The 27,639-nt window shown below is 39.8% G+C and overlaps 1 protein-coding gene across 2 annotated transcripts in view; it reads left to right on the top strand.

Moving 5' to 3' along the window:
* LOC126188997 (kinesin-associated protein 3) overlaps positions 1-27,639 on the top strand; it is a 226,372-nt gene that overhangs the window by 176,427 nt on the left and 22,306 nt on the right. The window contains exons 15-17 of one of the 2 annotated variants that reach the window (XM_049930801.1): positions 1,013-1,199; positions 10,388-10,472; positions 24,790-24,838. In XM_049930801.1, the coding sequence (XP_049786758.1) occupies positions 1,013-1,199; positions 10,388-10,472; positions 24,790-24,793 (276 nt within the window). In that variant the 3' untranslated portion in view covers positions 24,794-24,838. The remainder of the gene's footprint in view (positions 1-1,012; positions 1,200-10,387; positions 10,473-24,789; positions 24,839-27,639) is intronic. The other variant, XM_049930800.1, reaches the window with a different exon arrangement.

Genomic DNA, 27,639 nt, shown 5'->3' with positions numbered 1-27,639 from the left:
TAGAAAAATATTTTTCTTAGCAAGAGTGGCATGAAGAAAATTGCAATGTATCTGAGCATCCATCAGATATTTAGCTTTAGAGACAAAAATATGGATCACAAATGGACAGTTATTCTTCCTACATACCATGTGCAAATGGAACATAGAGGGGGTGGGGGAGATATTATTATCATAAGTACTATCTGCCACATACTGTAATATGGCTTATAAATGTAAATATAAATGTGTTTGTCTTTTTAGGTTTCACTTACTCTGAATTTACTTTGATATACATTGCATTGTGGTAGATAGTGATAAAATAACTTAAACTTTTCTTTGTTGTTTATTAGTCAACATATTACCAAGCACTGGCTGCACATGGAAGAGGCCCAAATTCTCAGGTTAATTCTTCAGTACCACATGGACATATAATGCCTTCTATCTATTAGCAGTTTCCCCATTGTTCATTAAATTTTGACTCATACTAGCAATTACAATTCTATTAGTCATACTATTGCCATGAAACATGCTATTAGTCTTTGTGTCTCTTAATTCTGGTATCTTTTACACTTTGCCCTGGGTTGTGTCAGAAGTCCTCTTGTGTGTGTGTGTGTGTGTGTGTGTGTGTGTGTGTGTGTGTGTGTGTGAGCCTTTGAGTACACTTTTTTGGTTTATGAAGATATATCCTTAGGATTCTAAGGCTCGTGGATTAGAATCAGTGTCTTGTGCTGCATTGGATTTAGTTATGATTCCCATACTGGTAAGTATGGATCCCTTGTTGGTTGTAGTTAATTGTATTAATTATACTTATAAAGAATTTGAACTTTTGTTTACACTATTTACTATTGCAATTGGTTCTCCAACAGAGATAACACTGCTGTTGACCATATCAACATCAAGGCAATTCTGTTGGATACCAGAGCAAGTATTATGACAGAGAAACAAATGACTTTGTGCATCAGATGCTTGTACCTAATTCGAAAAACATGTTCTCTCTTACGGTACAACAGCAATTTTTAATTTCATTCTCCAGGAATGCAATGTTGACTGGGCCGAACGTATAAAGCTTGAGAAGTTTCGATGGCATAATTCACAATGGCTAGAGATGGTAGAGAGCACAGTGATGGACAACACAACATGCAGTCTTGAGCCTGACATGAATGATATGCCCCCATACTATACAGATGACATTCTGCAGCGCACACTTCTGTATCCTTCAGGTAAAATTTTGAAACTAGATGCTAGATTTATTCAATTAAATTGTTGCGAGAGAGAGAGAGAGAGAGAGAGAGAGAGAGAGAGAGAGAGAGAGAGAGAGAGAGAGAGGGGGGGGGGGAGAGGGAGAGGGAGAGGGAGAGGGAGAGAGAGAGAGTCATAGACATGTTTCTAGTCATAGTGTAGTAGTGATAAATGGAGTAAAATGCAAAGAGATGAGTAATTATGAAGGAAGGTAGATGTGCAGATCTAATCCTTTGTGTGTAGGTAGAAATAGGATGTAAATGAATAACAATGTAAATTTATATACAAATAAATAAATAAAATAATAAATAAATAAAATAATTAATAAATAAATAAATAAAATTAAATTAAATTAAAATTAAATAAAACAAAACCTTCTGTGACTATCCTAAGTACAAAAAGGTTAAGTTAATTTTAGTGGGGGCAGCATAGATACTAGGGAGATTATTGTTGATCCTGGATATTAAATAAATTTTATCTTACTACCTTACTCCAGATCCAGTGTTCTGAGCAACTTGTTCTTTCTGCTGGTACTGGGTTTCTTTGGATGTATTCTCTAGCCCATTTTTCCTTCAGTTCTAACTATGACCTCTTATAGGCCTGGAACCCTATGTCCATGACACAGACAGAAAGATAAACAAAAAGGAGAAATCTGAGAAGAGGTTAAAAAAAATCAAATGAAGTATAGTCCTTGTTAAAATTTAAAGAACAGAGATGCATAGCATCAAAGTTTAATTTTATGATCCCCTTGCTTGTTTCAAAGGAATTTTTACTTGTAAAACCTAGTGATGGCTGTCCAGTTAATAGAATTATAGGGGGAATGAAGGACACAGGACATTACAGAATTGAGGCATGTCAGAAAACACAATTAAACCCCGATTCTTTAAATTTATTTATTTTTTATTATTTATTTGTTTGTTAATTTATTTATTTCTTGTTCCGGTGATCCATGTAAATATCACAGGATATGGAACGTGTCAGGAATCTGTGGCAGCACATAAAAAGAAAAGAAAATGATTACATATTACTGAAACAGTAATTTAGGTTCAGCTAAAGAGAGATAAATAAATATTACAAAGTAATAAGTGTTACAGAAAATAAATATTGAAAAATATATGTCTACAATAAAGAATAGTCAGGATTATAAATGTAGATTTGGGCATATATTTGCAGTTAACAATACAAGAAATGCTAAACACTGTAGTTCAGGAACTCTTCTATCATATAAAATGATCCTTATAATAGGAATTGCCTTAAAGTTTTTTTAAACAAGAGCTCATCTTCTAGCAAACACTTAATTCCTGAAGGAAGGGCGTTAAAAGTCTTACAACCAATGAAATGGACTCTTCTCATCTCATGACTATGATACTCACTATTCAGTTTAAAAATGAGTTTTTCTTTCCTTATGAAGCACATCAGAGAGAATATATATTTCGCAATGGATGTAAGGATTCCAGATTTCTTAAAAAGATTCCTGCATGTGGCTCTAGGATGTACTCCACACATGATCCTTATGGCTCTTTTTTTGTGAACACAGTACTTTTTTTGCCAGTTACTAAATTCTATCTTTCTGTGTTTAAAACCCTTCAGATCTCTGTTTACTTTTACAAATGAATTAATGCAATAAATATCTGATGTTAAGCACATAACTGAGAAAGAATTGTAAAATATTTGTAATTATGTTTAAATTTTGTTGGATGTTGCAAAGTGTTCTTATTATCAAACACTCGATTAGTAGAGTCTGGGTAATTTGTGCTCTGTTTTAAGCATAAGCTAGTTTTTCATACATCTGAATGTTTATGATGTCATATTTCCTGAATTATTTGTTGTAAAAAATTGTAAATGTCATGTGACTAGGGCCTCCTGTTGGGTAGACCGTTCGCCTGGTGCAAGTCTTTCGATTTGATGCTACTTCGGTGACTTGTGCATCGATGGGGATGAAATGATAATGATTAGGACAACACAACACCCAGTCCCCGAGCGAAGAAAATCTCCGACCCACCCTGGAATTGAACCCGGGCCCTTAGGATTGACATTGTGTCAAGCTGACCACTCAGCTACTGGGGGCAGACAAATGCTGTGTGGCTAGAGCCTCCCGTCAGCTAGACCAATCGTCCGGTGCAAGTCTTTTGAGTTGACGCCACTGCGGCGACTTGCGCGTTGATGGGGATGAAATGATGTTGATTAGGACAACACAACACAAAGTCCCTGAGTGGAGAAACTCCCTGACCTAGCCTGGAATCAAACCTGGGCCCTTAGGATTGACATTCTGTCACGCTGACCACTTAGCTACCAGGGGCGGTCATTATTTGTTGTACAATTATATAATTTTACAGGTACATTTAGTGCTAAAAGTGGATACTGTCTACAAAATGTTTTGTGAATAGAGTTAGTAGTAAATAAATAATAAATTAAAATGACATGCCTATTGCATCAGTTTTACTGCATGAACAGTGAAAAAGTAGTATGCAATGAACTTCGTCTACTCATTTTGCATTGTGTGGGTGTGGGGGGATTTGTCAGTGTGGAAACATTTTCTAAAGATTTGCAACTATGTGTAAAGTTTGTTGCAATACACTGAGTGCTCTTATTCTCACGTTCTGGATGAAAATAATCTGGGTATTTGCATATAATGGGTTATGCTGCCACAAGATTTATGCACAGTTTCCAACTGTAATACTTGTCTTATTGTGTGAAACCTTTAATGTAAGATTATACCTCTTAATAGATTATGACAGCATTTTAAATTAGGCCAGTAATTATGTGATTATTGAAAATCCAATTTTTGTTGCCCCTGGAACCTTTAGGTAGACTACCTGCAAGTTGGAGCTTGAAAGATGAACCGGGATAGCTGTTAAGTAATATAGGTAATCAACTTTATCCTCATTCTCAGTTCACTAATGGTGCCTGAGCGTGCTGAAAGTATACCTGCATTCTCCTCATTACCCATCAACATATTTAAAACAGTATTCTGAAGAGCATTCACACTGTAAAGCTTTTTCAGGAACAGTGTGGTAGGCTTTCCTGTGCAGTATCTAAGATGAGAAGGAGCACTTTTATTGCTAAATGGTTCCCCTATTACAGAAAGGTAGGATATTAAGGAGATGGGACCTAGATAAATTGACAGAATGCGAAGCTGTTGTGTGTTTCAAAGGGAATATAGGGCAACACGGCTGAAACAAAAGACAAATGGGTAGGTTTGAGAAATGAAATAGTGAAGGCAGCAAAAGATCAGATAGGCAAAAATATAGGGTCCTGTAGAAATTCTTGGATAACACACAAGATAGTAAATTTAATTTGTATGAATATCAAAGAAGGGAAAGATGCAAAGAATATATAGAAGGCTTATACACAAAGAAAATGACTGGAAGACAATGTTATAAAAAGGGAAGAGGAAGTAAATGAGAGTGGGATGGGAGATATACTGTGAGAAGAATTTGACAGAGCACTCAATAATGTATGTTGAACTAAGGTGTCTGAATAGACAGCATTCCCTCAGAAATATTGAGATCCTGGGAAAGTCATCCATGACAAAACTATCTGTTTGATGTGAAAGATACCAGATGTGCAGAATACCCTCAGATTCCAAGAAGAATGTAGTAATTCCAGTTCTAAAAAGGCAGATGCTGACAGTATGAACATTACTGAATCATCAATTTAATAAGTTGTGGTCGCAAATCACTGACACAAATTATTTTCAGATAAGATCTCTACAACATTTTGTCATATTTCATTTGTTCAGTGGCTTTTGATATCAGTCTGTTGTGTTTTCAACTGGTGAACCTGGCTGTATGTACCATATGCCCACACTAAGAGACTTCAAGTGTGCAGACAAATATTACTCATCATGTTTTTCATGTGACACCCAGTGTAAACAGAAAGCATTAGTTTGTTTCCCAGTGCAAACCAAAATATTTTTAAAGTGGAATTTTACTTTCCCTTTTGATAGAGTGGTCCCAAACTAGTCTTGTGCAATATTTGTTTTATTGATATGTATCAACAAGGACAGCAAAACACACAAAATAACTAGCACTCCAGCAGCAAGAAAGTAGCACAATTGCATGGCTGTAGTAGTCAGCATAGGGTAGGGCATTGCTGTTACTGCTGCAGTACTGATTGTTCTTTGTGTTTATTGTCCATGTTAATACATATCAGTAAAATGAGTATCACACTGAATCAATTTTGGACCACTCTATCCGATGGGCTTATGGTGGCCCTTAGCTGCACATCAACCCTAGCAGTCCTACATTTTACTAGATCACTACAGCCATCTGCTAAGGAAGCAGTCAATTCTGTGGTGTGACCAGATACCTCGACAATAGCAAGGTTCCACCGACCTAGCTCTGCATTCAGTCCACCTCTTCTCCTCATGGCGTCAGTGTCAGTTTGGTCCCACATTCGTATCAGACAGACATGCCATGTGGTGATACACTTAATATCGAGACATTCTCCCCTGAGTCTATAGATTAAACCATGCCATGCATCTCCACACCCATTGCGGAGCCCTGTGAGTAATTGAAAGTTTGCTCCACAAACATTCCGAACAGCATTCATTTCGTGCCGACACGGGTACTGCCCGAATCTGTGTGTCACTGCCGTTAATGTGCATGTGATAGCCATGTGACTTTTTTCTGAACTTGCCTGTCTATATTTCCTATGAGAGATGATTAATCCTGCACCTTACATCACTAGAAATTCAGTGTTGCGCTGGTGGATACCCTAGGATGAGGTTACGACTTTGGACAGTGATTTGTACTCTTACTATGCGCTCCTTTATTTAGCACCATTAAAAACTGACAAGTGACTTTAGTGTTTAAATAAAAGTGTCATTTTTTTAACCAGGTGTAGATACTGTTCTTTGTACAGCACCTGGCATGCCACATTTCACTACCTCACATTCATTTTAGTAAATTAGGTAGTGAATCATTCTGACTGGCCTTTAAAATTTCACTTTTAAAATAATTTTGTTTGTAATGGGAAACAAACCAAGGCTTTCCATTGGTGCTGGGTATCAAGTCAATGATACGGTGAGCAGTATTTGTTTCAGCTGACTCCAGCTATTGATTGCAAAAACGAAATTGGAATATCTGCTGAAACAGCATGGGAAATGCACCTAAAGACTCTTGCGAGGGACACCATCTGTGCACCTGTTACCAGTGTTGTGGTAGATTTGATTATTACCATATTTTTCTGTTTAATAATTGCTAGTGCATGTATGACAGTAACTTTCAAGTTCTTTAGGTTCAGTACTGAAAGCCTCATGAATATTATATCCGTTTCTTTCATTATCTTCTTTGGTGTGTAAGGCAGAACATTTTTCATTCCCTCAGTGTTCCATAATAGTGTGTTCATCCTCTTATTCAGATGTGCTTCTCCTTTCTTGTTGGTAAGTGTATTACCTCTTTCCTTTGGTGTTCTTTTGGTGTCTCTGAAAGTTGTATTTCGTGATGACTATTCACTGGGGCCAGAAGACCATTCTTTGTATATCTTCTAGATAACTCAATGGGAAGCAAATCTTTTTGAAAGCTCTCCTGTCTCCTCGAGTGTGGAGTTATCATTCTGTGTTTCCCTCAGCATCACTTATCTCTAGGAATATCCATATATTATTGTGCTGGTGTTTTGTTTTAGTCTTCCTATGTAGAGGCAGGCCATCTTTTCTGCTGCTTCCATTTCACAGTATTCTTTCTTGGATCATGAGGTGTGTCTTACATGTATCATTGTAAGATCAGATCGATACTTTCAGTGCTACAACACTTGTAACTGGATATTACTCAATGGCTAATGCTACAATTAATTTAAGTCCAACCTGTTACAATGTTCTGAATAAATTCCTAACTGCTCTTAATGTTGAGTGCATTGTGGATTTTGCCAACTATTGCTCCTGCTGACTGTTGGAACTGAAAGCAGATAAACACAAAGCTCGTCATTGTTATACACTCCTGGAAATGGAAAAAAGAACACATTGACACCAGTGTGTCAGACCCACCATACTTGCTCCGGACACTGCGAGAGGGCTGTACAAGCAATGATCACACGCACGGCACAGCGGACACACCAGGAACCGTGGTGTTGGCCGTCGAATGGCGCTAGGTGCGCAGCATTTGTGCACCGCCGCCGTCAGTGTCAGCCAGTTTGCCGTGGCATACGGAGCTCCATCGCAGTCTTTAACACTGGTAGCATGCCGCGACAGCGTGGACGTGAACCGTATGTGCAGTTGACAGACTTTGAGCGAGGGCGTATAGTGGGCATGCGGGAGGCCGGGTGGACGTACCGCCGAATTGCTCAACACGTGGGGCGTGAGGTCTCCACAGAACATCGATGTTGTCGCCAGTGGTCGGCGGAAGGTGCACGTGCCCGTCGACCTGGGACCGGACCGCAGCGATGCACGGATGCACGCCAAGACCGTAGGATCCTACGCAGTGCCGTAGGGGACCGCACCGCCACTTCCCAGCAAATTAGGGACACTGTTGCTCCAGGGGTATCGGCGAGGACCATTCGCAACCGTCTCCATGAAGCTGGGCTACGGTCCCGCACACCGTTAGGCCGTCTCCCGCTCACGCCCCAACATCGTGCAGCCCGCCTCCAGTGGTGTCGCGACAGGCGTGAATGGAGGGACGAATGGAGACGTGTCGTCTTCAGCGATGAGAGTCGCTTCTGCCTTGGTGCCAATGATGGTCGTATGCGTGTTTGGCGCCGTGCAGGTGAGCGCCACAATCAGGACTGCATACGACCGAGGCACACAGGGCCAACACCCGGCATCATGGTGTGGGGAGCGATCTCCTACACTGGCCGTACACCTCTGGTGATCGTCGAGGGGACACTGAATAGTGCACGGTACATCCAACCCGTCATCGAACCCATCATTCTACCATTCCTAGACCGGCAAGGGAACTTGCTGTTCCAACAGGACAATGCACGTCCGCATGTATCCCGTGCCACCCAACGTGCTCTAGAAGGTGTAAGTCAACTACCCTGGCCAGCAATATCTCCGGATCTGTCCCCCATTGAGCATGTTTGGGACTGGATGAAGCGTCGTCTCACGCAGTCTGCACGTCCAGCACGAACGCTGGTCCAACTGAGGTGCCAGGTGGAAATGGCATGGCAAGCCGTTCCACAGGACTACATCCAGCATCTCTACGATCGTCTCCATGGGAGAATAGCAGCCTGCATTGCTGCGAAAGGTGGATATACACTGTACTAGTGCCGACATTGTGCCTGCTCTGTTGCCTGTGTCTATGTGCCTGTGGTTCTGTCAGTGTGATCATGTGATGTATCTGACCCCAGGAATGTGTCAATAAAGTTTCCCCTTCCTGGGACAATGAATTCACGGTGTTCTTATTTCAATTTCCAGGAGTGTAGTTAGGAGAATCACTTATTCTTGCCTGCTTTTATTCAGTACACTAATTAGTTGAATAACTAATGGAAATAGCAAGTAACTCCTGTTTTAAAATTTGGTTTCCAGTATGATGCATAACTGCGTATGTCTTCTGGCTTCCTCAGATCAGTACCTGACTGAAGCAGTCGTAGCTATCTGGTTTGACAATACCGAAGTATTTCTGTGAGTAGCATCTCTTCTTTTGGACATGTGCAAAAGAACAGACACCACTCGTGATCATGCAGCCCCACATATACATGATGAAAATAAAGTAAATTCTGACATTGACCACAACTGGGCACTGAAATAAATTCAATGTTGACAAGTTAAAATTAGTGCCAGACCAGGACTCAAACCCAGATTTCCCACTTTACAGGAGTGGTCGTCTTAACCGCTTTGGCTGTCTGAGCATGCTTTCTGTCCAACAGGGAGTGCTACGTAAGTAGTGTATGACTAGGTGGGAATTTGGGTTAGACAGAAAATGTGTTTGACTAGCTGATAACCAAAGTGTTTAAGGCGAATGCTCATGTGAACCGGGAAATCTGGGTTCAAGTCCTGGTCCAGCACAAATTTTCACTTGTCACAGTTGAACTGATTTCAGTACCCAGCTGCAGCCAATGTCAGAATTTATTTCATTTCATCATGAATATATAACTGGAATTTGAGTTTTGTTTTTCAGTTAGAAACCAAATAACATGAGAAAAATTACAGAATAAATTAACATTCATGTCTCTGTGGCAGCTCTGTCAGTAAAAGTGCATTAAAAGTGTAAAAATTACAACTTAACTCATATCTTTATTTTCTATTTCTACAGATAATTTTTCTTTTATTATGAAAAGGATAGATTACTGCTCACCATGTAGCAGAGATGCTGGATCACAGACAGGCACAACAAAAAGACTGTCAAACTAGTAAGCTTTCGGCCAAAAAAGGCAAAACACACACACACACACACACACACACACACACACACACACACACACGTTCATGTGCAAATGCAACTCTCACACATGACCACAGCCTCTGGCCGCTAAGGTGACATGGTCATGTGTGTGTGTGTGTGTGTGTGTGTGTGTGTGTGCGTGCGAGTATGTGTGTGTGTATTGTCTCATATCGATGAAAGCCTTTTTTTCCAAAAGCTTATTTGTTTGACAGTCTTTTTGTTGTGACTATCTGCGACTCAGCATCTCCACTATATGGTGAGTAGTGATCTATCATTTTCAAAATATTGCATTATTCCATCCTGAGTTTTCCACTGTTTGATTCTACATATAATTTACAGTTTAATTGGGACGATACTACTTGATTGATTAGTATTTGGTGCCATATAAATTATTAATGAGATTTCTGTATGTATCCTTCATTTCCAGGATTTTTAATGTGGTTTGCAAGGCCATGATTAACTGATGTACATTTTTGATGCAGAACCGAGGATGAGAAGTACCCACACCTGGTATCTTCCTCTCATCTTGGTATCTGAGTGATGTGCCCTTCATTTTTAGTTTTCACCAGTCTATCCAGCTATCCTTCCCAAGGAAGAAACTATTAGTTCTGAAAGCTAAGATAGTGGATGTACTTCATACTTCTATATATGTCTATTGATAGTACTAGAATTCCACCTCATGGAGGTCAGCAATTCTGTCTCATAAATGTTTAGATTGAGTGTCAGTGAGTTTGTATGTTTAATGGCAAGGACACTTGTATCTGCTTGTCTGTAAAGTCATTTTAAGCAGCCACTTTAACATGATAGTAATGGTTTGTTTCTTGTACCCATCTTGATTCAATTATTCTCAGCTTCTGACTTGGACCTGGATCGTACTGATGACCTTGCAGCTGTTGGTGATGGCCAGTCAAACATTGGGAACAGGCCCAGAAGCAGGTAATAAATTACCTTAAGAGTTGTATAGAATTATTCCCTACTCACAGAATGCAATAAGTAGCACACCAAAAGTATTTACTTGTAGACAATTATTCTGGTATTCTTTGGGGAGGGAGAGAGAGAGAGAGAGAGAGAGAGAGAGAGAGAGAGAGAGAGAGAGAGAGAGAGTCTTTCTTTTTTGCGTGTGTGTGTTTTATTATTAATAATAATAATAGTAGTAGTAGTAGTAGATCTCCATGATGTAAGTAGATAAAATCAAACAATGGAAACTCCAGGCTGGAATATCAACAATGTAAGGAAGTGGACAGATTACTACTCACCATAAAGGTGACACATTGAGATGCAGATGAGCACAACGAAAAGAGTGTCACATATTTATCTTTCAGCCAAAGCCTTCTTCAGAATAGGAAACACACATTCATTCACCCCAGCAAGCACACTTTGTGCACCCATGACCACCATCTCTGGCAACTCAGACAGTAATGCAGCTGTCATGTTGAATGAAAGCAGCAATCTGGAAGGGGTGGAATGGGAAAGGCATAACAGGGTATGGACAGGGAAAGATGAATGCTGTCTAGCAGAGTGTCTTGATAAGGCTGTCACTAGGCACATCATTGGAAGGCTGTGAGATAGGAGGCGTGAAAGGGGTGGGGGAAGAGGGAGTGGAAAAGGGGAGGAGTAGGGAAAGGGAAAGATTGGGGGTGCATTTGGCAGAGGGTGGCACACAATGAGGGTGAGGGGACATGAATATGGAGAATGTGATATGAAAGAGGGAGTGGAAACTATTGGTTGGAAGGTGTGGGAACAGTAGGATACCGTAGTTTGAGGCTGGTATAATTTTGGGAGTGGAAAATGTGTTGTAGGTCTAACTCCCATCTCTGCAGTTCAGAAAAGCTGGTGGGGAAGGGGAGGATCGAGATAGCTCGGACAGTGAAACAGCCATTGAAATTAAGCATGTTATGTTCAGATGCATGCTGTGCCATAGGGTCGCCTACTTTGCTCTTGGCCATGGTTTGGTGGTGGCCATTCATCCTGCTGGACAGCTGGATGGTAGTCATACAAATATAAAAAGCTGTGCAATTATTGCAGCAGAGCTGTTATCTGGCATGGGTGCTTTCACATGTGACCTGGTCTCTGATGGGATAGGATAAATCTGTGACAGAACAGGGATGGGAAGTGCTGGTTTGGTGGACTGGACAGGTCCTGCACCTGAGTCTTCCACAAGGATATGATCCTTGTGGCAAGGGGTTGGGATTGGGAGGGCCATAGGAATGGACTGGGATGTTGTGGAGGTTGGGCGGGCGGCAGAACACCACATTAGGAGGGGAGGGAAGGATCATGGGTAAGATGTACCTCATTTCAGGGCATGATGATAGGTAATCAAAGGCCTGGCAAAGAATGTGGTTCAATTGTTCAAGTCTGGGGTAGTGTTGGGTGATGAATTGGGCACTTGCTTGCAGCTGGTTCTTGGTGGTTGTGGGAGGATTAGGTGTGTAATGGGAAATGGCACTGGAGAGCTGTTTGTGGACTAGATTTGAGGGAATAGTGCCTGTCGGTGAAGGCCTTGGTGAGATCCTCAGCATGCTGGCCAAGGGAATTCTTGTCACTGCAGATATGCCGTTCCCTGGTGGCCAGGCTGTATTGGACAGATTTTTTGGTAGTAAAGTGATTCCAGCTGTCAAAATGCAGGAAATGTTGGTGGATGGAACTTGGACAGAGGGGTGGATGGAGCCATCAGAGACGAGGTAGTCAATGTCTACGAAGGTGGTGTGCTGGATTGAGGAGGACCAGGTGAAGCGGATGGGGAGAAGGTGCTGGGGTTGTGAAGAAATGAAGATAGGGTGTCTTGGCCTGGAGTCCAGATTGTGAAGATATCATCAATGAACTTGAACCAGGCTAAGGGTTTGGCATTTTGGGAGGCTAGGAAGGTCTCCTGTAGATGACCCATAAACAGATTGGCACCCACATGCCACCCTTCTATGCCAATGGCTGTGTCACATATTTCTTTGTATACCTTCTCTTCAAAGGAGTAGTGGTTTTGGGTTAGGATAAAGTTAGTAAGGTGTATGAGGAATGTGGTAGTGAGTTTGGAGTCTGAAGGACATTGGGAAAGGATGTGGTAAGACATAGAGTGTGAGGGATGTTTGTCTTTAGGGAGGTGGCATCAACAGTGACAGGCAATGATCAACGAGGTAAAGGATAAAGGGGTGGAGATGGTGCAGAGTTGATGAAGGAAGTGGTTGGTACCTTTGATGTTGGAGTCCAGAGTATGGTAATTGGTTGGAAGTGTTGGTCAGAGGGCTGAAATTCTTTCAGTGGAGCCACAACAACCAGCCACAATGGGGCATCCAGAATTGTTGGGTTTGTGGATTTTGGGGAGCATGTAGAAGTTGGGTATGCAGGGTGTCATAGGGCTGAGGAAGGAAATGGATTCAAGGGAGAGGTTCTCGGAAGGGCCCAAGGCTTTAAACTGGGATTGGAGATGGTGTAGGATTTCAGGGGTGGGATCACTCTGGCAGAGTTTGTTGATGGAGGAAAGCCTGGGTTGAGCACAATCAATCATTGATACAGTGTGGTTCAGAAGTAAATGTGGTTTGGAGGACAGTGAAAAATCACAGGAAAGAAGAGAAAGAACAGACACTGTGAACATTCGTGATATAATGAATAGCAACGAAGGAAAATATCACAGAGTTGTGGGATGGAACAAAAGCTGTTTGGCAAAATCAAACAATGGAAATGCCAGTTGGGAATATCAACAGTATAGGAAAAGATAGATTGCTATTTACCATATAGTTAACACACTATGTTGCAGGCAGTCAGAATAAGAAGATACTTTTACACAAGCTTTCAGCCACAGCCTTTGTTGGAGAAAAAGAAATACACATCATTCCTCACACAAGCAAGCACACCTTATACTCATCTAACCGCCAACTGTGGCAGCTCAGACCACAATGCAACTATCATGTGGGATGGAAGCAGCAATCTGGAGGAAGCAGGGAAGGGGAAGAGGAACGGGAAAGGATAGCACTGTTTAGGGAGGGGAAGAGAGGAGCACTGTCTGGCAGAGAGTGTGGAGCATAGAATGCCAACAGGCACAGCATCAGCAGGTTGTGGGGTAGGAGAGCAAAAAAGGAGAGTAGTGGGGGAAGATGAGCAGATACATTGGCAGAGGGTGGCAATCACAGAGGGTAGGAGATGGGAATGGGAAGGAAGTGACAGTACAGAGGGAGAAGAAACTATTGGGTGGAGGGTGTGGGGGCAGCATGCTACTGTAGGTTGAAGCTGGGATAATTAAGGGAGCAGAGAATGTGTTGTAAGGATAACTCCCACCTCGCTGTTCAGAAAAGCTGGTGGTGGAGGTGAGTGTCCAGATGACTTTGGTAGTGAAGCAGCCATTGAAAGTAAGTGTGTTATGTGTTATGGCATTAAGTCAGCATCGGCGCGCCATTCGGGAATGGCATGGAAGAGAAGGCTGTGAGAAGAAGTCAGCGAATTACATGCTGACCAACCTCCCTTCCAGGACGTCAATGCGACAGCAGCAGCCACTACGAAAAGAGGACATAAATGCCCAGCCTTGACTGGTGATGGCCACTTCGATAACAGCATCAACATTAGCTACTTCATAAGGAATCTCTATGTAGCACAGACATGTGTTGTCTATTCTGAAGAAGATTGATTATTTCGTACATTGCCCTTTGCTTGTGACATGTCTAGCAAAGTAAAGTATCGTAATTGTTTTGTTGTAATAAAACTCATTAATACGAGTTGTTTGATTGTTTGTCTTGCGACCTGAGTACGCAGGATTCCTAGACACAACATTATGTTCAGCTGCATCTGTGCCACAGTTTCATCTACTTTGCTCCTGACCACAGTTTGGCAGTGGCTATTCAGCGTGGTGGACAGCTGATTGGTGTTTATACTGATATAAAAAATTGTGCAATGATTGCAGCAGAGCTGTTAAATTATATGGCTGCTTTCACAGGTTTACCAGCACCTGATGGGGTAGGATATACCTGCAACAGGAGTGGAATAGGAAGTGCTGGGTTTGTTGATTGGGCAGCTCTTGCATCTGGGTCTTCCACAGGAATATGTTCTTTTTGGCAAGGAATTTGGATTGGGAGTGGCATAGAGATGAACTACTTGCATGAGTGAATGGTGTGTGTTTCACTTTTTCCAACAAAGGCTGTGGCCAAAAGATTATGTGTAAGTGTCTTTTAATTGCGCCTGTCTGCAACTTAGCATGTTATCTTATGGTAAGTAGCAGTCTATCTTTTCCTACTGTTGGTGAAACCTGCAGCGTCCTGGGCAAGGGAGTTCTTGTCACTGCAGATACACTGTCCTCGGGTGCTTAGGCTGTACCAGCAGGGGGGGGTGCGGGGGATATTTATTTTGGTGTGGAAGGCGTGACAGTTGTCAAAATGCAGGTACTGTTCGTGGGTTTAGTGTGGACAAAGGTGTGGATGGAGCCCTCAGAGAGAAGGAAGTCAACATCCAGGGAGGTGACATACTGAGGAGAGCCAAGTAAAACAGATGGGAGAAAAGGTGAGATTGTGAAAGAATGAGGATAGGGTGTCTTGGCCCTGAGTCCTATGAACTTGAACCAGACCAGAGATTTGACATTTTGGGAGGCTAAGATGATCTCAAGATAGCCCGTAAACAGGTTGGCATAGGAGGATGCCTTGTTGGCGCTCATGGTAAGATTTGTTTATATACCTTCTCTTCAAAGAAGGCCAAACGCAACTCTCACACATTACTGCAGTCTCAGGCAACTGAAACCACACTCAGGTTTCCATTGCCTGAGACTGCAGTCGCATGTATGTATTGCATGTGCGCGTGAGAGCGCGCGCGCGCGCGCGCTTTTGTGTGTGTGTGTGTGTGTGTGTGTGTGTGTGTGTGTGTGTGTGGACTGTTGGCGAAGGCCAATGGCTGAAAGCTTTAATTGTGAAAGTCTTTTTGTTGTGCCTATCTGCGACTCAACAACTCCACTATATGGTGAGTAACAACTTTCCTTCTCACAATAATGCTTGAAACTGATTATAGTTGAGTGTTTTGAGAAGTGCCTCATACTGATGTAGGAAATTTATTATATCTGGGCACTATCCTCCAAATCGTGATAGTGTGAAGAAAACTGAAGAGTGAGCCTTGTTAGTGTAATAAGACACCATTTTACGTACATCAGTTCAATGCCCAGCTGATGGTGCAATAATTGTACATTCATTAGGTATTTCACATTTCTCAAAGAGAAAGGTATACTTATTTTTTATTTGTTTATTTTCTTAAATTAAGATGAAAAATCTCAAAGCTACAATGAATATAATACTAAAATCTGACACATTCAAGTATTTTTTATCAATGTGGGTTTCATTAACCACTTTTGCAGATGATCCATAATTTTATTTTTCTTCCACACATTTTCTAATTACCTCAAATCCTTGAAATTCTGGTTCATATATTGTTATTTGTGATTAACCACTCAATTAGGATTTTCCATGCTGCATTAATAAGGAAATCATAATAAATATGATGCTACTAAACTGCTGCTGTGACCTCAGTTGTATCCACACGAAAAGTCTTCATATCAGTTCCACACTTCTTATTAGTATCTGCTAAATACTTCTTTTATGTGTTCAGAAAAAATGCTTCATCTTAAACTGATACAGATATGAATTTAAGGATGGAAAATCTGGTATGGAATAACTGCTGTTATACAGAAAGGATTGCTATTGATTGGTAGAACAGCATGATTTTCCTTTCTTATCAGTGTATTTTGCAGTAAGATTCACAGCTTTATAATGAGGATTATAATTTGAATTGTTGCTATCACTTCTTTACATTACTACAAGGTCTTACTTCATAAATCCTTCCTCAGAAAACTATGGTTGCATGTGATATCATTCAGCTCATCGGTCAATCGACGCTTATGATTTGTCTCATCTTCCTGGAGAATCTTATGTACGCTCCATGACTGTTGAAAAGACTTTACTTGGTACATAAACATGGGATACGATCTTGATATAAGTGTTCAGTCTGTCACACCCACAGCAGTCAGCACTCATCTGCACTGCTGTTTTTTGTATGATATGCCTGTCATAGATACAGAGTGTGCATCTAGCTGTGGCTCTTGAGTAAAGCATTGTAGGAATTTGCTGGTTTTTAAAAATGGCATGTGTCTTAAAATGTATGTTTTATGGTAAGTGTATTAATTGCTTCAACACAAAAAACCAGGTTGATACTGTCAGGTACACAGGTGAGAGCCCACAGCACACACTGAACAGTAACTAACTGCTCACTGGTGGCTGCTGGCCAGCTGGCTGCCTGACTGACTGATGTGTCACATATCTAAAAATTACCTGATTGCAGTGAGATTCATAGCTTTATAATGAGGATTATAATTTGAATTGTTACTATCAGTTCTTGCTATTACTACAAGGTCTTGCTTCATAAATCCTTCCTCAGAAAACTATGGTTGCATGTGATATTCAGCTCATCGGTCAATGGATGCTTATGATTTGTCTCATCTTCCTGGAGAATCTTATGTATGCTCCACTAAATAAAAATAACAACAGATACAGTTTACTTGTGTGAGAGGGCTTTGTGATGCAAGTTAATCACAGTACCACAATATTTCTGCGGAACTGAGTAGTGATTATACGACCAGACATTCAAGTAACATTGGACTGTTGCCAGCAGTGGCAGACATAATAGAACACACAATTTGCACTTATCACAATCAGTTGCCTAAATAGTTACGCTTCAAATGCAATATTCACTTTATATATTTTTTTCAAAGTAACTTTTCTCTCTCTCTCTCTCTCTCTCTCTCTCTCTCTCTCTCTCTCTCTCTCTTCAAAAATAGTGCCTACATCCACATGCGTACTCTTCAAACCACTCTGGCAGAAACTTCGTAGCCTTATAGCACATTTTGGGTCTGTTCCTGTTCCAGTCATGTGTGGAACACCGGGATTATGACTGCTTAAATGCCTCTGCACACAGCATAATTAGTCAGATATTGCCTTCTCAGTGGCTATGGAAGTAATATGTAGGAGGCAGGAGTGTATTTTTAGATTACTTACTTAATACTGGTTCTCAAAACTATAGAAGTAGGCTTTCACTGGATAGCTGGTGTTTATCTTTGAGTGCCTACCCATTCAGGTTCTTCAATATAATAGGGACACTCTCATGTTAGTAAAATAAACCTGTTCTTATCCATGCTGCCCCCTTTGAATATTTTCAATATTCCCATTTAGTCCCATTTGTCATGTGCCCCACACACTTGAGAAATGACCTAGGATGGGTTGTATGGATGTTTTGTAAGTGGTTTACTTCATAGACTGATTCAATTTTCCCAGGATCCTGCATATGAAACAAAGTTTGCCACCTGCTGTACCTACGACTGAGCCTGTTCCATTCCGTATCTCGACAAATTGTTATGCCCAGGTATTTTATCAGTTGACTGATTCCAGGTGTGACTCATTGAGTTATGATTATAGGATACTACTTTTCTGCATTTTTTAAAGTGCTCAATTATACATTTCTGTATAATTGAAGCTAGATGCTGACCTTTATGCGTCTTTGAAGTCTTACATACGAGGTGTGTCAAGAAAGTAAGTTCTGTTTCATTCAGCCACCTCTGCAGGATTGGTGTTGCAGTTCCACACATTTGTGTTTGCATTTGATAATGATCATTCAAAATGTGTAAGACAATCTCTGAGCGCACAGATTGTGAAGTGTGTTCTGTGATACAGTGTTTTTGAATGCAATGTGTTGTGATTTGAACTTTAAATGGAAACATGGTTCCAGTTTGATACTAAATAAAACACTTTTATTAGTTAATAGAGCGACAGTAATGTGATTAAACTCAATAAACGAAATAATGCAAAGAAGCACATATATGAAATTGTCCATTGCAATGATGCCAGAGATGAATGTATTAGCAGAGGCACTGATTTTAAATGAAAATTGCAACACCCCCACTAGAAGTGATGCCTCATAGTATTTCAGCTTCGTAATCCAAATCCTTGAATTAGTTAATGATGTCTGCTTCTTGGCAGTGGCTTTGTCATCATGTCTTTAGGCATTCCTCTCATTTAAATTTGCTCCACTGTAATTTCTCCTGAATAATTTTTTTCTGTGATGAAATGATGTCTGGTGTCGGAGTGTTTAGTGCAGCCTTTGTATCCACTTGTCTTTGACAGATCAGTTGCACCTTTGTTGTCACAAAATAATTTAATTGGACCTTCTTTTGGGAAAGGGGATATTTCTCTTTGCAACCATTGCAGCCAATGTGCTACCTGATGTGCAGAAGCTAATGTACTTTGCTTCTGTTGTCAAGGGAGCTGCTGTTGGCTGTTTTGTGTGTTCCATGAAATTGCTGCACCTTGTGAATAAACAAGAAACCAGTGGTCAGTTCTCTATCTGCATTGTCCTCAGCCCAGCCAGCACCAGTGTATCCTGTGATGTCATGATCCTCATCTGTAGAAAATTGTAGTTTGAGAGGTTTAGTTCCTTTTAGGTATCATAGGATACTTTTTACAGTTGGCCAGTGGGGTACTCCTGGGTTAGTATTAAACTGACTCACCACTCCAGTTGCCTGTGCTAAATCTGGTCTAGTACCTCACTGAGCATACATTAGGCTACCTATAACTTTTCTGTATGGGACATTCTTCATGGCAGTTTTTTGTCTCTCTGTCTTTGGGCCATTTCATCTCCAAGGTCTTTTAGTTTAAAGTGTTCCTTTAATTCCTCTTTAAATGCAATTTTTTGTTGCAGATTGTTGCAAAAACTCAGCATGTCATCTACATGAACTGCTAAAATGAATATATTGCTTCCTTCATTTTGTAGTAAACACGAGTGTCAGCTGTGGATCTACTGAAATGCAGACCTAGTAGAGCTTTGTCCAGTTTAATGTTCCAACAGCAACTTTCCTATTTAAGTCCGTAAACTGCTTTCTTAAGTCTTTTAATGCCTTCATCTTTAAATGTCTTTGACTTGTAGTCAGCTGTGGGAATCTTAACATAAATTTCTTCTTTTAAGTCCACTTGCAATAAAATAAAATAAAAAAGAAAACACACACACACACACACACACACACACACACACACAACTGTCACTATATCACAATGAGCAATGTCTAAGTCATATTTGTCAGTTGAACTAAATAAATATGTGATATGTGAGTGAATTGTATCACATCACTGGCACACATGTTTCTTCATAGTCCAGTCAGAGACTTGTGCACATCCCTTAACTGCCAGATGAACTTTCTTCTTTGATCTTGGTATTTGGGAAGATCTTAGAGTACTTGTTGAGGTGGTTCAGAGTCTTCATTTATTTTGACTGAGTCAGATTCTTCTGAAATGCTATTATCTGCTGTGATGTCCTTGAATTGTCTTATGCCTCAACTGAACCTGATTCATCTGAAACACTGTTATTTGGCATGGTGTCCCTTGAATCATTTTGCACCTCAGTGCTGTGCTCAGAAAGTTGAACTGTTTAAATGTATCAATACAACAGTCAGTTTGTGATGTCATCAAACTGCTGCCTAAGATTGCGGAGTCGTGCCCACATGTGTTATGAAGTTTGTTGTGGGGAAGAGTTGGCACTGTTTGACACAAAGGCCCACAAATTGTCTAATTTCAGTGCTTCTTATTTTCTGTTAAAGTTTTTGTGCTTTTGAATTTCTGTGATATCTCTGCACATCCTAGTACAGTTACATCTTTGTAAAACTACAGTATTGGTAGAAATTAATCTGGTGGTCTCCTGGTCCCAGTGCTCAATCTGTACTGCCAATTTATCCATGCTGCCCAGATGATAGTTGCTCATTTGTTGCTTAACACTGTGCCATCCGGCGACACTACGGTGGTGTCATGTGCGAAATAGCAGTAAACTGCCAGCAACACCGCGGTGGTGTCGTGTGCATAGTATCACTCAGTGGCCGGCAACAGCACAATAATATCTTTTGCATTCTGTTGGTGTTTTGTTTAGGTAACAATAAGTCACACACATCTACAAGTTTTTTGTTTTCATAAGTACTTGTGCCCTTTCATCGTGGCAGACAAAAGAGACGATATAATGAATACACAGATGTCTTGTCTGGCATTCCGGATGACTTGGCTGATTGAGAAGAAGACATTGGATATCAAAAGAATGAAAGTGAACCAGAATCATCAGAAGATAGTGAAATATGTCCAAGAAGAATTCAATAATAAATTTGAAGGATCTCTGAGCCCAACATATTTCCCAAATATACACAGTGTGTCGAGGATATCGTAATATTATATATTGGGAACAATCTATTTGAATATATTAGCAATATTGCAATAGAAGGAAACTGGATAAAAAAATGCCAAATTTGTTGACATTACGGGACCTGAACTTAGAAAATGGTTTCAGCTTGCTATTCTTATGTGAATTGCAAAAAAGGCAAAGATTGATGATTATTGGTCAATGAATCCGTTAATAGACTCACCAATATTTTGCAAAATGATGTCCCGCAACCAATTCAGACAAATATGATCATTTTTACATTTTTCTGACAACAACAATAAACTACAAAATGCCGACCAGCTTTACAAAGGGCAATTCGTGATTGATTATTTTTACAAATAGTTTAAAGAAACATTTAATCTAATTCAAAACATCTCAACTGATGAAGGAATGATACTGTGGTGTGGACGGTTAAATTTTAAAGTTTACAATCCGTCGAAAATTATAAAATATGGCATATTCTTTCGGATGCTGTGTGATTCGAGTACGGGATACATATCCTCATTCAAGATATATTCCAGCACTGCTCAGCCCTTAGCAACAACATTCATGGAACTATTGACACCTTCTTATGGAAAGTGGAATCACCTCTACATGGATAATTATTATAACAGTGCAGAACTTGCAAGACGTTACTTGAAAATAAAATTCGAGTTTGTGGAACAATACGGCAAAATAGAGGATTTCCGGAAAAATTAAAGCGCATAAAAGTCAATGTGTTTAAAGCTTGTCATCGACGGAAAGTACTCACACAGGTATGGAGAGCTTCAGAAACTAAAATGATAAGAATGATCTCTACAGTACATAATGCCACTTTGACTGACACTCACAGAAAATGTAAAAAAACCAATTACACAATAAAAAAAACGTGAAAGTGTATTAGACTACAACAAATACATGAACGGAGTGGATCAGGCAGTCCAGTATTTGAGTTATTACCCTATATGTGGAAAAACTATAAAGTGGTCAAAAAAAATATTGCATGTACCTCTATCATTGCGCATTATTTAATGCATTCCGTACGTGTCAATATTTCAATACAGAACACAAGAGTCTCTGATTTCACAATTTTTTATTCAAAGTGTCTGGTTCGCAGATAAAAGACCATGTACCTGCTACTGAGCAAAACGTGGAGGTTGCCACTACTTCGTGTACATCTCATCATGTACTGGTTGACAGACTTTCCGGTCACATAAACCAACACCTACTAATACTTATTTCCGAAACGAATAAACGAAAACGAAAAATTGCCATGTATGTTCCAAAAACAAAAAAAGAACAACAACAAACTTAATGTGTAAGTCTTGTGGAAATGTGTTACATCTGGGAGACTGTTTTGCTGCATATCATATGAAAGAGAAACACTAAGTACCAAAGACAATGCAAATAAACAAACATATGAAATAAACAAATTTTGTATTTATTTACGTATGTATATCTTCGACATTTCATGAAAGTAGGGGAAGAGGGTTGACTACTTATGAGAACTAATGATGAGATTAGTAAAACTTAACAATCTACAATCTCCTGATAATGTCAAGAACGGCCAGCGACAAGCCAAGTAATCTGAAATAGTGCAGCCGGCGGCAAGCAAATACATTTGTGCGAGACGTGCAGATGGCAAAGAGTTAAGATGTGTGTTAATGCTTGTTTCTATGGTTCCTTTGTACACTTGACCAAATGTGCAAGGGATTTGATATATCCTTGCTATGGCAACCAGCGAGATGGGTACTTTGCAGTGTCCCAAAATTCATGCTTGTTTCTTGGTGATTTAAACACTATCTAAATACAATGCCTTCTTGGTACTTTGCTGACTGATCTGCAACAGCTTTTATAAGTGGGAGGAAAACTGACCCTTTGGTTGGTTCTTTTCATTAGAAACTCCAGATGTCTTAGGATGTAGTACAATACTCTTTGTCAGAGCAACTGTTTTTTCTGGAAGCAATTCTTAAATGATCGAGCTTGTTCTCAGGGTAATGTGGTTCACTGATTCTTTGAGCTCAGACCACCATTGTTTTGATTACTTCCCTTTTCTGCCTGAAATGGTGATTGGAATTTTTGTGAAAATACCTGTCTGTGTGAGTGGGCGTTCTGAAGACTTTATGCTCTAAAGCTCCATGAGGTTTTCTAAGTACCTGTACATCCAAAACTGAAATTTGACTGCCTTTCTCTTTTTCCATTGTGAACTTTATTTTTATTTGTACTTTACATTAGAATCAATATCTTAATTAATTACATCATTAATGCAATTAATTATTTGGGGTAACATAGGTAATTATAATGTGTTGAATGAATTTAAAATAGAAACTATCACCCATTATATTCAAAACTACCAAAACAGCAGGAGAAAGCATCTACAATGAATGAACTCAAATCTACAGTACCACCCCAACAGTCTAAGATCAGTAGGTCGACCAGTGGAAAGATTGCAGAAGACCTTCTGGGTGAGACTGTTACAGGTCAAGAGGCCTAATACTTGGAATTAAGATGAAGAAGAGAAGAAGAAGAAGAAGAAGAAGAAGATGATGATGATAAAAAATATCATTCATAAAATTTAGAAATTCTGAGATTTCTTTCTCTCCCTGTAACAAAAATGTTTTTAGTGTACAGAAACCAACACAAAGGTTTTGTCTTCACTGTCTGAAGGGCCACTTCAAACTTTTTGGTCAGAGAAATATGCCTTTGACCACGCCCTAATTCCCATAAAACAAAGATCATCAGTAATGCAAATACTGGCTGTAAAAGCTGTAGTGTAATAAATATGTAATGTACTGAATCGACTGTGAGAAAGCTAAGTGGCAAAGATGTTATCTGAGAGACTCTATGATAATTATATCGTTGACTTGGAATATTACTCTCTCTGTGGTTTACTCGTAACTAAGGGTAACTAGAATTTTCTGTTCACTTCTTTTGATGTTATGTGGAGAATTGTACAAGAGACACAATAAACTGTTATTATTTCATGATAACAAAGGTGAGCATCATGACCTTTATTAGTATTTTTGGAAGTATTGAAATAGCAAAATTGTTTCAAATTGAATGCGACGTGTACGGGAAGAGATGTGGACAACAGCACTCGAACCTGCAATCTCATGTATGAATAGTTGCTAAAAATATCCAGCCATCTCTCCCCAGACTCTTCATATGCTCAACAAACAGTAATTCTTTTAACAGCACTATCAGAGACAATTTTATCACGTTGTTACGACCTTTTACTGGGAGCATAATACATCGACAACAGACAAACAAAAAATAGACAAACACATAAAAGAATCTACCACAAAGCTCTCATTGTAAGACTACATAGCTAACTGTTACAGTGGTATAGCAGCTATTTTTTATATCTTTGATAATTTTTTAATACATTGTTTTTAGACAACAAAGCAGGATATCCATTTTGATGATCATATGATGAAACTTGACCTAGAATGTCTGTGAGTGAGGCAGATATTTAGATAGTGGCACATTTTGTTTCTTATTAGGAGATAATATATTTCAAATAAAAGATACCACAAAGAAAGTCTTAAGAATTATTGAAGTGGTTAACTTTATAAAAATTAAGCCTGTCCTCTCTGTCCTGATTCTTTGATATTCAGCTGTTTATCTCATGTCTGCAGGCTAACACAAATAATACCACGGTGCCATTCTGCACATGGTAGTGTAATACAACTGCGAAATGTTACTTCCAACAAGGACATTCCTATTAATGGAGACTATGGTATAAACTGTAATACGTATGTAATGGCACATTGTCACTACAGAAGAGGTTCTGAGCAGTGGACAGGCACAGACAAAAGATAATAAATTGATTATTTCTCAGATAAAATCATTCTTCTGTGCTAAAACACACATGCCTGCCCACTGTTTGGCACATGTTGTAAATTATGAGCAGTGATCTCTCTTCATACACACATTCCATTTTACAGTTAATGTTAAATAGTGATTTGAGTTTTGTTTCAAATTTCTGCTTTAAATTTTTGCATATTGTGTAAAAATACTTCTGGCCTGAGAGTTTCAGATTTTTTTCAATTATTGTGGTGTGATATTTCAGGTAATTCAAGTGATGGGAATTAGTCAGAAGACTATTTTAGTTTCCTAAGGTAAAAACTAATCAATTTGTATCTTCGTGTCTCTTATGTGTTTTTGTTTAATGTTCTTCACTTATTAAGAATGAGGTGGAGCATGTATGTGTGTCAGTGTAAATAACTACTTTTTTGTGAAATATAGGTGCTGAAGCATTTATAACCTTTTTTTGTTCAATGTTTCATATCATGCATCAGAGTATTAATTTGCTTATAATTATACACAGCTAAAGTTGTCTGCTTTTGAAAAATTTAATTTGGTACTGTGTATTATACACAAAAAAAATTGTACATCACCCTCGAAACAATAGTTTTAAAGCATTCAGTGTGGTAGTGAAGCAGTAGTTTGAAAGTAATGCCTCTATCAATTTATTGACAACCAAAATCCAACAGTCACATGTACTGTATGTTGTGTACAACTTCATATGCAACAGTAATGAGAGGTCTGCTATAGAGTGGTGCAGCAACTGTTGTCATAGGAAAGCTGGGCAGCAGCATAAATGATTAGTGAACAAGTTAGCAGAAGATTGACTTAACTTGTATTTTTCCAAGCATACGGAAACTCATTACAAATAATGCAACAAGAAAGAGCCCATCTCTCAGTGTCAACAAGGAAGAGGCTCTGTGTACTAAAGCACAAATGATGGAGTTGGAGCTGTGACTAGGCAGCATCTGCATAGCATCATATAGCAAGTGACTCCAGTGTGTGAATGGCAGTGTGGTTGCCACCGGCCATACTGTATTGTAGCAGCAGAGAACACTTGTAGCTCAGAGCTGCTGGAGCTGTGGCTCAATGGGCATGCATCATTGGGTACTCAGGATCACCCACGTCCACTATCGGTGTCTGATGAAAACTTTCAATTCTGTTGTCAACTTGATGCCTTTGGGGTTGTATCGATATGTGATACCACACTGTAATTTAACAGAAACAAAAAATACTTTTCTTGAAGTAAACCCATTGTGCAGAAAAGTAATTCAATGTAGAATAACACATTACTTTGCATGAATGCAACCCAGCACACTACATGGCATGTTGCCCACACCTTTACTTAAACACTGTAGGTCTGATTTATCCCATTCTTCAGTGGCAACATTGTGTTAATTCTCGTAGATGTCATGGTGAGTGAGGACATGCTCATACAGCTCCTTTCAGTCTCCCCCAAGCATCTTCCAGATTGTTGATGATGCCTGGACAAAAGTCACAGAAACTGTCCTCCATTAACTTGAATTCTTCCCAGAAATTTGGTTGAACTGGATCAATGATGGCTTGGATAATTATGTTCATGTATTGTGGAGTGTTGTGTTTGCCATGGATGAACAAAAATAGTGTCCAACACCTCCACACTGTGTCACCCCAAAGCATCACTGATCCACTACCTTGCTTGCTCGATTGATGGGATCTCTCAGGTGTCTAGAATTACCGTGTGCCCTTACACATGTTGTTGATGGTCATCTGGTATCAGTCATCTGTTGTGTTCATCTGTGGAGTCCATAGTTCACTCCTGTTGATTTTGTGCCCATCTGTAACACTCTGCATGTTGTATCTGTTTAAGGTCCAGGCTGCTGCATGGATGACTAGAATAGAGAGAGACATTCTAGAGCCTGTTTCATACCATGTGGTTGGGCATGTTCCTCTTGATTTGGCCCTCAGAAAGTCACTGTTTATTATGGTGGTAGTCTGGCCCTGTAAGTTAGAAGATCTCTACCTCCTGTCACAGCTGTTGGTCTATCTCTGTTGATCCTTTGTGGATGTAGGACAGCGGCCGGTCAAATTTTTAACAAGATTAATCATCAAACAGCCATATGTTTTAAGAGAGATTCTATTTAGTCCATCATTTTTGATTAATGCCGTCTTCAAGCTCCTATTCATTCCATGTATAGACCATTGGATGCATTGATACTTGCATAACTGGACCAATCAGTATCTGGATTCTGTGAACTCATTTTTGGAGTGTTTACTTCAAAGACTTCAAAGACTTGACAAGTATTGATATATCTGTTGGTCTATACATTGAGTGCAAAGGGGATGAACATGACAATAATGAGCTTCCAAGACTGGTGGTCTAAATAAAATAACTTGTCAAAAGATACGGCTGTTTGCCAATTTTCCTTAGTAAAATTTGTTGTTCTTTGATAACCAGTGTGGGGCATTCATGAACGCCACCTAGATTTTGAAAACAATTTCAGATCTGTGCTCTTCTCTTCTTGACAGTCCTTGTTGACAAAAAGGAACAATCAGTGTACAATCAGACACTAATATCCCTCTTCTTGGTATCCAAACCCTTCCATACACTGTTTAAAAAAGCCCTACACTATTTTCTAAATGAAGATACACATTAATTGCTTCACCAACATTTAGTGAAATGGATATGCCTGAGTACAGATGGGCATATACACATTGTGATGAATCCATTCAAAGGAAGGGATCTTATGACTTGAAATTCCAAGATTGCTGAACATGGAGCATAAGCTTTGATTTCTCAAGGATAGGGAAGGTATTGGTCATGTCCTTTTCAAAAGGAACTACCCCGGCATTCATCCTAAGGAGTATAGGAAAGCTACATTAAACCTCCTCCCCCCATGAACCATGGACCTTGCCGTTGGTGGGGAGGCTTGCGTGCCTCAGCGATACAGATAGCCGTACCGTAGGTACAACCACAACGGAGGGGTATCTGTTGAGAGGCCAGACAAACGTGTGGTTCCTGAAGAGGGGCAGCAGCCTTTTCAGTAGTTGCAAGGGCAACAGTCTGGATGATTGACTGATCTGGCCTTGTAACAATAACCAAAACGGCCTTGCTGTGCTGGTACTGCGAACAGCT

The sequence above is a fragment of the Schistocerca cancellata genome, chromosome 5 (assembly GCF_023864275.1).
Source record: "Schistocerca cancellata isolate TAMUIC-IGC-003103 chromosome 5, iqSchCanc2.1, whole genome shotgun sequence".
Lineage (NCBI taxonomy): Eukaryota > Metazoa > Arthropoda > Insecta > Orthoptera > Acrididae > Schistocerca > Schistocerca cancellata.
Note: the sequence above shows the minus strand (reverse complement) of the source record. Positions and strands in the feature narration are given on the sequence as shown.